The sequence below is a fragment of the Ranitomeya variabilis genome, chromosome 2 (genome assembly GCF_051348905.1).
Source record: "Ranitomeya variabilis isolate aRanVar5 chromosome 2, aRanVar5.hap1, whole genome shotgun sequence".
Lineage (NCBI taxonomy): Eukaryota > Metazoa > Chordata > Amphibia > Anura > Dendrobatidae > Ranitomeya > Ranitomeya variabilis.
This window is the reverse complement of record NC_135233.1, coordinates 709,424,996-709,439,857: the sequence shown is the minus strand read 5'-3', so window position 1 is coordinate 709,439,857 and position 14,862 is coordinate 709,424,996. Positions and strand designations below refer to the sequence as shown.

Here is a 14,862-nt window from a genome sequence, read left to right as displayed (position 1 = left end):
CTGCGCAGGTTGCATGGGCCACACTCTCGGCACCACTTTTCAATGGCTTTTCTCATGCCAATCCAGTAGAACCTTCCACGGAGTAGGATCTCTAACTTATTCCATCCAAAGTGTCCTGCTCCATCGTGGTACTCTTCCAGAACCATTAGCGCAACTAGTCTCGGGACTACTATCTGCCAGACCAACTCGTGAGTGCGTGGGTCGACATTCCTCTGGCACATCTTACCATCGTAGATAAACAAATTGCCCTTCTCCTCCCACAGCTGTTGAGTCTCTTGTGGAGCATCTGGACCAGGGTGTGAATCTGCTTGTGTTAGCAGCTCTTTTACCAGATGGACTGCTGGGTCACTATCCTGCATCTCTGCCCATCCATGGTGGGGCAATGGGTTCAGCGTGGCTTCTTGCCTGTTATTGCACTTGTTCCTCACATAATGGGAATACTGAGTCACCCCGGGGCGATGGAAAGCTGGTAACTCAATCTCTTCAAGTGCTTCCGAATCTTCTCCCACTTCTGGTGTGAGACAGCACTCACTAATGGGTTGGGGAATACTCGCTTGGCAGAGAAACAACACACAGCAAGACCGTATTTCTTCAAAAGTTCAGCCGGGTTTTATTACTCCATAAACCCCAGTGGCACAAAACACAAAGTAACAGCCTTCATAGCATGGCAAAACAAAGTAACAGTGTTCATAGCATGACTCTGCTCCATAAGGACTGTAACCATACACTCTTGGTAGAGTCCAATATTCAGGCTCACTCTGGAGTCTGGTCTGGTTTTTCTGCTTGTCAGCATTGCAGGTTTTCACGGGCTGGCATCACAAGGGTTCTGTCCTCCAGAGAAGCTGCCTACAGGGATCACCAACTTGCCTGGCAGGCACACATTAGTCAGTTCCAGACCCACCTAAGGATGGTAGCTTCCCCTACACAGACCGTCCAGGTCCACGGTCTCTCAGATGCTTCCAGGAAGACTCAACTCACAGGAGCTTCCAACACAGACTGTCCAGGTCCACGGTCTCTCAGGTGCTTCCAGGAAGTTTCCACTCACAGGAGCTTCCAACACAGAATTCCAGGACCACGGTCTCTCCAGTACAGACCATTCAGGTTCAAACACTCTCAACCATGTGACCCACACCCTGGTCACATTATGAAGCTCTAACCACCCCCACAGGTGGGAGGTGTGTGTGTGTGGCTATTTCGACCCGCCGAGCTCTCAGAACTAGCCCTGCCAGCCTCCCTCTTTAAACAACACAGTTTACTTGTAGGACTACAGGTCCCAGAACATCCTTACTTCAGGCTGACAGTGCAGAGTCTCTTCCTCTGCGACACACATACTGGCCATTAACAATAATGCCGGACTTTGACTCATCAACACAGTTATGCCTGTGATTGCCATACATTCCTGTGGCCTCAGTATGCCTCCATGCGTATTCTGGGAAGATCATGCAGTGCCTCCTACCTGTAACAGGGGTCACTGCATCACACTGGTAAATGGGGCATCCTGGACAGCGCATTGGCATTTGCATTCTTGTGCCCTGCATGGTACTTGATAATGAATTCATAGTTGGACAACCGAGCCATCAATCACTGCTCCAAGGCACCTAGTTTTGCCATCTCCAAGAGTGTCAGCGGATTGTTGTCCGTGAAAACTGTGAATCTTGCTGAGGCCAGGTAGTGTTTGAAGTGCTCTGTTACTGCCCAGACTATGGTGAGGAACTCCAGCTTGAAGGAACTGTAGTTTCCGTGGTTCATTTCAGTGGGATGAAGCTTCCTTTTGGCGTAGGCAATTACTCTTTCTTTGCCTTTCTGCACCTGGGACAGCACTGCTCCCAATCCCACGTTGCTGGCGTCAGTGTACAGCACAAACAGTCAGGGTAGGCCTGTACCTCATCTCCCGTGAGAGCCAACTTCAACCGAGTGAAGGATCCTTCCAGCCTGTCATTCCACTCAAATGGAGGACCCTTGCTCCTGGTCTTCTTGGATTGGCCCACTAACAGGTCTTGCAGGGGTGCGGCTATCTTAGTGAAGTCCTTAATGAACTTTCGGTAGTAGCCTACCAACCCGAGGAACTGCCGGACTTCGTGGATGTTGCTGGGTTTTGGCCAGTCCCTGATCACGGTCACCTTGTCAGGGTCTGGTGCCACTCCTTCAGAGCTTACCACATCGCCCAGGTACGGCACTTTGGGCTTTAACAGGTGACACTTAGATGGCTTTACCTTCAGGCCAAAGTTAGACAGAGCTTCAAACACCTCAGCCAGGTGTTTCAGGTGGTCTTCATATGTCTTGGAGAAGACGATGACAACATCCAGGTACAACAGGATGGTTTCAAATTCTTGTGCCCGAGACAGCACTCCATTATCCTCTGGAATGTTCCTGGTGCGTAGCACAGTCCAAACGACATGTAGTTGAATTCAGAGAGACCCATCGGTGTCGTGAAGGCAGTCTTTTCCTTATCCGCCTCTGCTATGGGAACCTGCCAATACCCACTAGTGAGATCTAAGGTGGAGAAATAGTTAGCAGATTTTAAAGCAGCTAATGACTCTTTGATTCTGGGCAACGGGTATGCATCCTTGTGTGTAATGCGGTTTATCTGCCTGTAATCAACACACATCCTCATTGTACCATCCTTTTTCCTGACGAGAACTAATGGAGCTGCCCAGGGGCTACAACTATCTCTGATTACCCCAGCCTCCATCTCTCGTAGCATACTCTTGGCACATTGGTAGTGAGCAGGAGGTACAGGCTGGTACCTCTCTTTAATGGGTGGATGACTTCCAGTGGGGATATGATGTTCAACCCCTTTTACCTGCCCAAAATCTAGTGGGTGTTTGCTGAATACCCGCTCATACTCATGGACCACCCGGTAAGCCCTTTGTTTTTGGTGTGATGGGGAAGAATCAGTGCCCACGTGTAATTTCTGACACCAGTCCTCCATTTGTCCTGCAGAGCCATTGTCCTCTGCCCGGTTGGATGGGACCAAGGGTTCTGTTGCCTGTATTGCACTATTATTAACAGTAAACAGTTTAGCAAGTGTGGCATATCTGGGTAAGTGTACCTCTTTCTCTCCACAGTTAAGGACAGGTACTGGTACTCTCCCCTTGCAGACATCAACCACCCCTCTGGCTGTCAGGACTGTGGGCCTACTGTCTGAATGCACAGGTTCTACCAGTGTATGGTAATCTTTACGTCTGAGGCCTATTGCTACCCAACACCATATTAACATTTCACTCCTGGGGGTATTGCAATGGGGATTGGATCGCTCGCTGTAACACGTCCAACTTCTCCACCAGACAATTCTACCTGTTGTCTCTGCACCAGGGCTCTGATTTCTTTTTGCATGCTGCTCACTGGAACCAGCAGTTTCGGCCACCTGTTGTAACAAGACAATAACCTCGGCAAGACAACTTTCAATGACATTAATACCTAAGGTCATCATGGGGTTACATTCATGTCCGTCAATATCAACAATTACCAGTCCTTGGGCCTTCAATTCTACCCGCCCCACCTTAATGGTTATCTCCTTGTACCCCACCTGTGGCAAAGGCTGACCATTACTGGCTACTATTGTCAAATCACTATCTGGGCCACGGGTAATGTCTGAGTCAGCCCAATAACATTTATTGAGAATGTAAGGCATAGTCGTCACCTGAGTGCCGGTGTCCAATAAAGCGTTCATTGGGATGCCGTCGATCACAATGGGGAGAACCGGTCGTCCTCCAACGTATTTGGCTCACCAGTTTTGTAGGACTGGTCGTCCTATTCCTGGGGGTTGGTCCTCTGCCCCAGGGGTCACTCATTTAAATGGCAGAACCTTGCTATGTGTCCTGCCTGGTTGCAGCGGAGGCAGATGGGTCATCCGTCCTGATGATAGCAGTTGTCGTTTCTTCCTCTGGTTGGCGGAATCCTCTTCTGTCATCGCCAGGGGACATCCTCCGGTCTGGAAGCCAGCTTGATCTTCTCCTTAGGGGGTTCTTGTAGGGACTGCATGGTCCTGGCTAGTGCAGCTATGCGTTTAGTCAGTTCCTGCACCTGGAGGCGTAGTCCTGTGAAGGGGTCATGATCCAGGATCTGTGCGTCGGCCTCAACAGGGACCTGATGGCGTGGTTCCAACTCCTGGTGGTACCTGAGTGCTGGATGCCTAGAGGGCACTGTGCAGCTGGGCTGAGGTTCATGCAGCACCCAGATGGCACTGTCTTTAAATTGTGCAAAGTCCAGGTCAGGGTTTTGAAAGGCCAGGATGCGTAGCTGAGTCCTGTGGGTGTTGGACAGGAGCCCTTCAATGAACTGTTCCTTTAAGAGCCTGTCCCTATCCTGCACGCTGTTAGGGTCAACCTGTTTGATGGCCCATAGTGCCTCTTGCAGATTAAGGGCATAGTCCCGTATGTTATCCTGTGTCCGTTGTTTGCACCTGAAAAACCCCATTTTAATTTCTGCAGCAGTGTGGGTGTCAAAAATGGTTTTAAGTTTGGTAAATATCTGTTGCACAGTTCCTTTTTCCATATCTGGCCAGGATTTTACTTCTCTTAAGACTACGCCAATCAGTTGGCCAGTTAGAATGCTGACCTTTTGATGTTCTGTCAGGGGATAGACCTCAAATAGGCTGCTGAGCCTTTCCTTAAAGTCGCTGAGTGTATGGAACTCCCCAGAATATTGTGGAAGTCAGGCCGCTCCTGGTATATAGGGTATGGATAGCGGCATTATGGGAGCAGTTACCGCGAGGGGGTCCGGCTGACTTGTAGGAGCTGCGGGCACTGCGGGGCCTGTTGGCATTACTGGACCTGCGGCTGCGACTACCGCAGGATCTGGGGGCATCATGGGGCCTGTGGCTGCGACCACCGCCAATTCTCCTCGAGGGTCAGACATGTCCTCTTGCTAACCTTGTAGAGGCCCGGCATCTCTCCTGCTCGTGGTCTGCAGCGGTTTCTCCTCTGCGCGATCTGTAGAGGTCCCTCCATCCAGGGCTTTGTGGCGTCCTCACTTGCGCTGTTGCTGCATGGCCTCTTCACTTCTGGCTTTTCCTCGCAAACGGCACCAGCTTCCACTTCGCCCTCTTTTGGATTGCTCCGCCCATGAAGGTACGCCTCCTTCTACCCCTCGCGCTCCACGCGGGGCGGCAATGGCGGTTTTGCAAGCAAACTGTTACAGTTTCTGGCACACAGTACCTGGCGATGCCAGGGCACGAAATCCTGTTCATGACGCCAAAAGTATGAGTCGCCCACCAGGGCAATGGGGATACTCAGTACTGTTTCCAATCGCTCTTAAAGGGGATGTCACGGTGGCTGCGACCCGGCCCGTGGCCCTGGGCACTTAATAAAAGGAGAAAAGTCTTTCAAGGGAATTTGGTAATAAAGTTTATTTGTGATGCCACCTATGGCTCTCGTCAGAGGGACCGATGCTGCTTAAAGGGGTCCTCTGGGGTGACGTTGTTGCAGCAAGATGGTGACGCTTCCCACAGGGGAGACGGGGTCCCCAGGGCTCCCAAGGTGTATGGCAAGGATGGTGGGTTGCCGGTAAAATAACGGATGATACAGAGTTGCAGTCTTTACCTGGTTTACTGATGGTAACAGGCCTCAGTCCAGGGTACCGGCAACAGGTACAGAAGGAGTCCAGGCAGCCTGAAAACAAGTAGTGATCTCCCTTGGCAGGTCAGGTTGGGAGCCTTCCACTGTGCGCTGGTTTTCTAGCCCCTTGCTACCTGTAGTTCGCTGGCAAGGTACCCCTTTCTCTCTTCTGTCCTGGGACAGTACATGCACGGCAGGCAGCTTGAGCTGTTCTCTTGGGGCTCTCTGACAGGGTGCTCCAGGCTCTATCTGCTGCTGTACCTCAGTTATGGTATGGGCAATTTAAATTACATCCTATGCCCTCGGGTTCTACTGTGGACCTTGCAGTTATCCACCATCTCGGGCTCCCGGTGCCTGGTTTCTGTGCCCTGGCTCACAGGAGGCCCAATCACTGCCTCCCTGAGCTCCTAATCACTCCTCTCCCTTCACTGTCTGCTCCAGACTGAATTCACTCCTCCTCCAGACCAGGATGGATATCAGGGAAGTTACTCTAAAACAGGGTTTTGAGCACCCTCTTCTGGCCTGGAGTAGCATATGTTGTGTAAGATTTACCTGCCAAAGGGATCCCACTTGTCTCCAGGCATGGCACTACCCTCCCCGAGAGGAAGGAAGCATCACTGTGGTACCGGAACTCCTGGTGTGCCACACTGCCTGTAGTGGAAGGTGGGGCAGATGTCTATTATACTGTTTCTATTCTGTGAAAATTGATGCCACTTTTGTGGTGTATGACAACATTTTTTTTAAATGTTGATAATCCAAGTTGTGTTTCCATCTGGTGGGTTGCCTGTAGTGGAAGGGGTGTCAGAGGGCCATTATAATATTGCTACTCTGTAGAAATTGATACTACTTTAATGGTGTGGGACAATAATTTTTACATTTGTGGAGAATTCAAGTTGGCTCCCAGACAGGTACAGTAGGCCTGCACTTACTTTCACTCAACTACCTGTGTTACTTTCCTTACATTTTTCTACTAATAGTACTGTATAAAACTGATGCTTGTGCCATCTGAGTGTGGCTGGAGAAAAAAAAATATAGGAGTTGCATGAGGTATCAGAGCTCCCAGCTAAGAAGGCTTACACTGCTCCCTTGCTGTAATTGCTGGCCCAGACCATGATACCTCATGCATAGACCATGACTGACTGCTGCTGTGCCATTATAAAAGGTTCTACTGTGGGTCAAATGATCAGTCAACTACCTGTGTTACATATTTGGAAAAAAGACCTAGGTCCATTAAAATCAACTTTCCTCCACCAATTGTGCATTTTGTCACTAAATTAGCTATAACCAGCAATGTTAAAAGGAATCTGTCACCCCAAAAATGGCCTATAAACTAAGACCACCGGCATCTGGGGCTTATCTACAGCATTCTGTAATGCTGTAGATAAGCCCCTGATGTTTCCTGAAAGATAAGAAAAACAGGTTATATTATACTCACCCAGGGGAGGTCACGCTGCGGTCCGGTCCGATGGGCGTCGCTGTCTGGGTCCGGTGTCTCCCATCTTCATACGATCACATCCTCTTCTTGTCTTCTTGCCGTGGCTCCTGTGCAGGCGTACTTTGTCTGTCCTGTTGAGCAGCGGGACCGCTCCTGGATGAGTATAATATAACCTGTTTTTTTTATCTTTCAGGATACATCGGGGGCTTATCTACAGCATTACATAATGCTGTAGATAAGCCCCTGATGCCGGTGGCCTTAGTTTATAGGCCATTTTTAGGGTGACAGATTCCCTTTAAGTGTATTGGGGAAATCATCCAGCCCTTTTTTAAAAGCTGTTATTGTGTCTGCCATTACTACTCCTTGTGGTGGAGCATTCCACTGTCTGACTGTTCTAAATGTAAAGAACCTTTTTACTATTTAGCGTCGGAATGTCCTTTCTTCCACCCGTATTGAGTGCCCCCCTGGTCCTAAGTATGGTCCTTAGAAGGAATAAGTCATGCTCCAGTCCTTTGTACTAGTCACACATATATTTATACATGTAAATGAGATCTCTTCTGAGACGTCTTTTTCGTAAGCTAAACAAGCCCAACTTTTTCAACTCATCATATGAGAGTCCTTCCATCCCTTGTAATAATCTAGTTGCCACCCTTTGAACTGATTCTAGTTTCTGAATATCCTTTTTTAAATGTGGAGCACAAACTGGATCCCATATTCTAGATGTGACCTCACGAGTAGTGTTGAGCATTCCGATACCGCAAGTATCGGGTATCGGCCGATATTTGCTGTATCGGAATTCCGATACCGAGATCCGATACTTTTGTGGTATCGGGTATCGGTATCGAAACAACATTAATGTAAAAATGTGTAAAAGAGAGAATTAAAATAAAAAATATTGCTATACTCACCTCTCCGACGCAGCCTGCACCTTACCGAGGGAAGCGGCAGCGTTCTTTGTTTAAAATTCGTGCTTTTCTTTCCTTACGTGAAGTCCCGGCTTTGTGATTGGTTGCGTCGCAGTCACATGGGCGACGCAACCAATCACAGCAAGCCGTGACGTAATTTCAGGTCCTTAAGGATTTTAAAATTACGTCCCGGCTTTGTGATTGGTTGCGTCGCAGTCACATGGGCGACGCAACCAATCACAAGCCGTGACGTCACGGGAGGCTGGACACGCGCGCATTTTAAAATGCGCGCTTGTCCAGCCTCCCGTGACGTCCCGGCTTGTGATTGGTTGCGTCGCGATCAACCAATCACAAGCCGGGAGGCTGGACACACGCGCATTTTAAAATGCGCGCTTGTCCAACCTCCCGTGACGTCCCGGGCTTGTGATTGGTTGCGTCGCGATCAACCAATCACAAGCCGGGAGGCTGGACAAGCGCGCATTTTAAAATGCGTGCGTGTCCAGCCTCCCGGCTTGTGATTGGTTGACCGCGAAGCAACCAATCACAAGCCGGGACGTCACGGGAGGTTGGACAAGCGCGCATTTTAAAATGCGCGCGTGTCCAGCCTCCCGGCTTGTGATTGGTTGATCGCGACACAACCAATCACAAGCCAGGACGTAATTTTAAAATCCTGAAGGACCTGAAATTACGTCGCGGCTTGCTGTGATTGGTTGCGTCGCCCATGTGACTGCGACGCAACCAATCACAACGCCGGAACGTAATTTTAAAATCCTGAAGGACCTGAAATTACGTCACAGCTTGCTGTGATTGGTTGCGTCCCGGCCACATGGGCGGCACGCGACCAATCACAAGCCGGGACTTCACGTAAAGGAAAGAAAAGCGCGAATTTTAAACAAAGAACGCTGCCGCTTCCCTCGGTAAGGTGCAGGCTGCGTCGGAGAGGTGAGTATAGCAATATTTTTTATTTTAATTCTTTCTTTTACACATTAATATGGTTCCCAGGGCCTGAAGGAGAGTTTCCTCTCCTTCAGACCCTGGGAACCATCAGGGATACCGTCCGATACATGAGTCCCATTGACTTGTATTGGTATCGGGTATCGGTATCGGATTGGATCCGATACTTTGCCGGTATCGGCCGATACTTTCCGATACCGATACTTTCAAGTATCGGACGGTATCGCTCAACACTACTCACGAGTGATTTATAAAGGGGTAAGAATACGTTGGGATCACTTTTTATACACCCTAAAATCTTGTTTGCTTTGGTGGCTGCTGCTTGACATTGACTTCTGCTGCTCAGCTTCAGGGCCGCCATCAGGGCATTACTGCCCTTACTGCTGTATGGGGCCCGGTGAACAGCAGTACACAGAGGGGCCCATAGGTCCAGGGTCCTGCTTATGTGCTACTGTTCATCGGGCCCCATCCTGCAGCAATGTGGTGCACGCTGCGGCACATACGTCTGCGCTGGGGCCTGGGAGCTTTCCTGGAGCTGTGCACCTTGATGGCAACACAGCTCCTGCTCCTTTCGTCTTCTATGTACTTCCTGTCAGGTGACGGCGCGTATGCGATGACGTCATTGCGCACGCACCGCCCGACTTGTACTGGATGCTGGAGGCAGAGCAGCGCTGCAGGAGAGCGACTGTGAGATAAGTATACAAAACTTTTTTGTTTTCTGTACAAAATGAATTAAATGGGTGAGGGGAGGAGGAGGAATTGCATATGATGACGGGGTAAGGAGTAAGGGGGACTGCACATGATGATGTGGTGAGGGGGGTTAAAGAGGGACTGCACATGATGGGGGAGGGGAGTTAAAGGGGGACTGCACATGATGTGGGGAGGGGGTTAAATAGGGACTGCACATGATGTGAGAAGGGGGGTTAAAGGCGGACTGCACATGATGTGGAAAGGGGGTTAAAGGGGGAATACACATGATGTGGGGAGGGGGTTAAAGGGGGACCTCACATGATGATGTTGGAAGGAGGTTAAATGGGGACTGCACATAATGTGGGGAGGAGGTTAAATGGGAACTGCACATAATGTGGGGTTTAGTTTAAAGGGGACTGCACATGAAGTGGGGGATTAAAAGAAACTGCAAAGGATGATATGGGGTAAAGGGGACTGCACATGATGATGGGGGTTAAAGAAGGACAGTATAATGGGCTGAACTAGAAACTAGAGTGGACCCTCTGGACCGGTGGGAGACCTACCCCTGGGCAAGCAGACCTAGTGAGGAACCGACCCCTATACAGGGACTGTACGGAGCAGGCCCAGAAGTCACTTACCCACGGTGACAGTACCAAGAGGGACGGCTCCAAGAAGGAAGAGAAGAGAGCTGGTGCTGGGGCTGGAGAATAGATACTGGCGGGAGACCCGGGTAGTCAGAGGACTGTCAGGAAAACAGGAAAGCCGGAACTGAGGAATGCTGGGGGGAAAAACAAAAGATAAAAGTTAGAAACTGGAACAGGGAATAACCAGGAACAGAAAAGGAAACTGAAGAGACAAACACAGACGGAGAACACGTAAGCAAAGACACTATCAGAGAGAGTACAAGGTACTAGGACGGGAAGGGCCAGATGCAATAGCAAGGCTATAACAATCAGGCTCCAGGAAGCAGGAGAGCCTGCCTCTTATAGTAGAGGCAGGAACGGGATTGGTTACCGGGAAAGCAGACCATGGTGATCCCCGGAATAGGAAACAGGAAAGATGCGCCTGCGCCCTCTGGAGAACCCAGAGTGCCTGCACAGACTCAGCATACCTCCAGAAGGGCAAGACACCGGAAGTGCCGGAGAAGCATTGACATGCCCGGACCCGGAAGTAGATCGCTGGGAACGCGCTGCAGCAGAAGGACCGGCGCTCTCAGGCCCAGAGACAGAGGGGCTAGAGCGCGCAATGCCGGAAGCAGACTCCAGGACAGAGGGGAGAGAGCGGAGATGCCTGGGTACAGCAGCGGTGGAGCGGTGATGCGGAGCAGTGGTGGCGATAACAGTACCCCCCTCCTTACAACTCCCCCTACGTAAAGCGGCAAAAATTTATTAAGAATACGAGAAGCATCAATGTTCTCCAAAGGTTCCCAAGATCTCTCCTCAGGACCAAAACCCTTCCAATCGACCAAGAAAAAATCTTTTCCATGAACTTTCTTAACAGCCAGAATATCCCTCACCTCAAAGACGTTGTCAGCGCTGACTGGTTGAGAAGGGGTACAAGATGAGGGATGAAAGTGGTTAAAGACAGCAAGTTTGAGAAGAGAGACATGAAAGGTATTGGGTATATGGAGCGAGGCAGGCAATCTCAGCTTGTAAGCGACATCGTTAACTCGATGCAGAATCTCGAAAGGACCTATGAAACGTGGACCAAGTTTGTAGGATGGAATCTTGAGTCTGATGAATCTCGAAGAAAGCCAGACCTTATCACCAGGTGAGAAAGGAGGAGGATCTAAACGCTTTTTGTCAGCTTGCCTTTTCATTCTTAAAGACGCTTTGTCAAGCGTCTCTTTGACTTCGCCCCAGATTGTGGAAAACTTAGAAGCTAAAGAGTCGGCTGCTGGAACTCCAGAGGCAGGAGAGACTGGTAGGGGCAAACCAGGATGCTGTCCAAATACAATGAAGAAAGGAGTTCTCACAGAGGCTTAACTGGAGTGGTTATTGTAGGCAAACTCCACCCAAGGGAGCAAATTGACCCAGTCATTATGATGAGCATTAGTGAAGTGTCGCAGATAGGCAGCTAAAGTCTGGTTAGTTCGTTCCACTTGACCATTGGTTTGAGGGTGATATGCGGAAGAAAAGTCCAGAGACACCCTTAGGAGTTTGCACAGAGGTCTCCAAAATTGGGAAGTAAATTGTACTCCTCTGTCTGACACGATGTGCAGAGGAAAGCCATGGAGTCTGAAGATGTTCTGGATGAAAATGTTGGCCAACTCAGGAGCTGAGGGTAAACTGGGCAGCGAAATAAAGTGAGCCATCTTTGAGAACCTGTCCACCACAACTAGGATGACTGTACATCCGGAAGAGCTGGGTAAGTCGGTAATGAAATCCATGGCGATATGTTGCCAAGGCGCACACGGAATTGGAAGAGGGAGCAGATTTCCAAATGGTAGTTGTCTAGGTACTTTGTATCGGGCACAAGAGGGGCAAGATGCGACAAATTCTTTAACATCTTGACGTAATGTAGGCCACCAGTAGTACCGAGAGATGAGAAGGAAAGTCTTCTTGGACCCTGCATGACCAGCCAATTTGGAAGAATGACCCCAAGACAACACCCTCCTATTGTCTCAGTCCAAGACAAGGGTCTTACCCGGTGGAGGACGGATCATTTGTAAGGGAGCGACGGTTATGATTTTAGAAGGATCAATCATGTATGCAGGCTCCTCCACAGTATCCAACGACTGAAAAGACCTAGACAGAGCGTCAGCTTTAATGTTCTTATTGCCTGGCCGAAAGCGTAGCTCAAATTCAAAACGGGCAAAAAATAGAGACCATCTGGCTTGTCGTGGGTTTAATCTTTGCGCAGTTTGCAGGTACGCAAGATTCTTATGATCAGAGAAGATTACAAAAGGATGAACAGATCCCTCTAGCAGATACCTCCACTCCTCCAAAGCCAATTTGATGGCCAACAACTCTCGATCACCAATGGTATAGTTCCGTTCTGAAGTCGAAAAGGCTTTAGAGAAGAAGCCGCAGGGAGCCATTCGACCTTCAGGAGTCTTTTGCGAGAGCACAGCTCCAGCACCCGTAGAAGAGGCGTCTACCTCCAGAATGAAGGGCTTGTTCACCTCAGGGTGATGCAGGACAGGAGCGGTGGAAAAAGACTTTTTAAGCAAGACAAAGGACTCCTCAGCCTCCGGAGTCCATACCTTGAAGCAGGAACTTTTACGGGTGAGAGGAGAAAGAGGATGGATTACGGAAGAGAAATGCGGAATGAATTGCCTGTAGTAGTTGGCAAATCCGATAAACCATTGGATGGCTTTCACTCCGCTGGGTCGCGGCCAGTTAACAATGGCATTCACCTTCTCGGGATCCATCTTAAGACCAGAATCCAAGATGATGTATCCAAGGAATGGCAAGGAGGTTTGTTCGAACACACACTTCTCATACTTGGCATACAGGTGGTTATCCCTCAGGCGTTGCAAGACTTTGCGAACACTCCTTCGATGCGATGGGAGATCTGGAGAAAAAACAAGGATGTCATCCAAATAAACCAAAACACACGAGTAGAGAAGATATCGGAAAACGTCGTTGACGAGCTCTTGGAAAACCGCGGGAGCATTGCAGAGGCCGAAGGGCATAACTAGATACTCGTAATGTCCATCCCGGGTGTTATAGGCGGTCTTCCACTCGTCGCCGGAGCGAATCCGGACTAAATTGTAAGCGCCTCGCAAGTCAAGCTTAGTGAAAATGCGAGCACCATGAAGACGATCTAAGAGCTCCAGAATAAGAGGCAGAGGATACCTATTCTTGACTGTGATGTTGTTCAATCCACGATAATCAATACAGGGTCTTAAAGATCCGTCCTTCTTTTTCACAAAGAAAAACCCTGCTCCAGCAGGAGAGGAAGACTTTCGGATGAATCCTTTAGCCAGATTCTCTTGTATATACTCGGACATAGCCTTGGTCTCTACTGCCGAGAGCGGATAGTGTCATGATTCCCCAATGGCATGGGAACATCAGAAACACAAAATAACAGACTAGCCCTCGGGTGATGGAAACTCAAGCTGACCGTGACCTAAATCTACCACACAACTAACAGTAGCCAGGAAGCATGCCTACGGCTGCCTAGATGCCATGCGCCAGCCGGAGAACTAACTACGCCTGGAAGAGGAAGGAACAGACCTGGCTTACCTCTAGTGAAATTCCCCAAAGATGATAGTAGCCCCCACATATATTAACGGTGAGTTCAGAGGAAAAGACATACACAGTATGAAGGTAGATTTAGCAAAGCGAGGTCCACTTACTAGATAGAGGAAGGATACAAAAGAGGACTTCACGGTCAGCTGAAAAACCCTTTCAAAAACCCATCCTGAAATTACTTTAAGACTCCTGTGTCAACTCATGACACAGGAGTGGCAATTTCAGTCCACAAGAGCTTCCAGTAACAGGAAATGACAAACTGTAAACTGGACAAAAAATACAAAACAAAAAGGACAAGAGTCCACTTAGCTGATCAGCAGACTGGTAGCAGGAACATGCAACTGAAAGACTCAGGTTACAATGATGACCGGCAAGGAAGTGACTGGAGAGCAAGGCTAAATAGGGAACTCCCAAAACTGATGGAAGCAGGTGAGCTGAGGCACAAAAGAACACACAAGTCTCCAGTACCACCAGCCACCACTAGGGGAGCCCAAAAAGCGGATCACAACAGTATAGATTCTTCCTCTAGGTGGAGAACAACAGGGGAGGAGATCAACCGGACAATCGTAGGAACGATGTGGAGGAAGATTTTCAGCCTCTTTCTTGTCGAAGACGTCTGCATACGACCAGTAAGGAGAAGGCAAACCAACAGGAACATAAGTGGACTGAGGAGAAAACACTGGACATACAGACCGTAGACAACGATCATGACAAGAAGGGCCCCACCGAAGCACATCTCCTGAACGCCAATTTAGAGTAGGCTCATGAACTCGAAGCCAAGGAAGACCGAGCAAAAAGGCGTGAGAGAGATTAGGCAAAACATAAAAAGCGATTTTCTCATGATGAAGAGCCCCGATTTGTAATTCCACCTCTTCAGTAACAAAAGAAATTGCTTCTTGTAAAGGTCTTCCATCCATCGATGCAATAAGGCGAGGAGAGTCCAAAGAGAAAACTGGAATGCGAAGCCTCCGAGCCGCCTCAATACTGATAAAATTACCTGCTGCGCCCGAATCCACATACGCGACTTCGGAAGAACGACCCTGGTTGGAAACAAGAAGGACAGAAAGAGTCAAAGATTGAAAGGAAACACAGTCACATAGGGAGGCCTCTCTTACCTGTCC

The 14,862-nt window shown here is 49.2% G+C and overlaps 1 protein-coding gene across 2 annotated transcripts in view; it reads right to left on the bottom strand.

Moving 5' to 3' along the window:
• The window catches only part of LOC143807668 (dynein light chain 1, cytoplasmic-like), a 63,880-nt gene that overhangs the window by 16,594 nt on the left and 32,424 nt on the right, over positions 1-14,862 (bottom strand). Inside the window, exons 3-4 of one of the 2 annotated variants that reach the window (XM_077289481.1) lie at positions 10,181-10,320; positions 3,298-3,367 (exon numbers count right to left, since the gene is read on the bottom strand). In XM_077289481.1, coding sequence (XP_077145596.1) covers positions 3,342-3,367; positions 10,181-10,320 — 166 coding nt within the window. In that variant the 3' untranslated portion in view covers positions 3,298-3,341. The remainder of the gene's footprint in view (positions 1-3,297; positions 3,368-10,180; positions 10,321-14,862) is intronic. The other variant, XM_077289483.1, reaches the window with a different exon arrangement.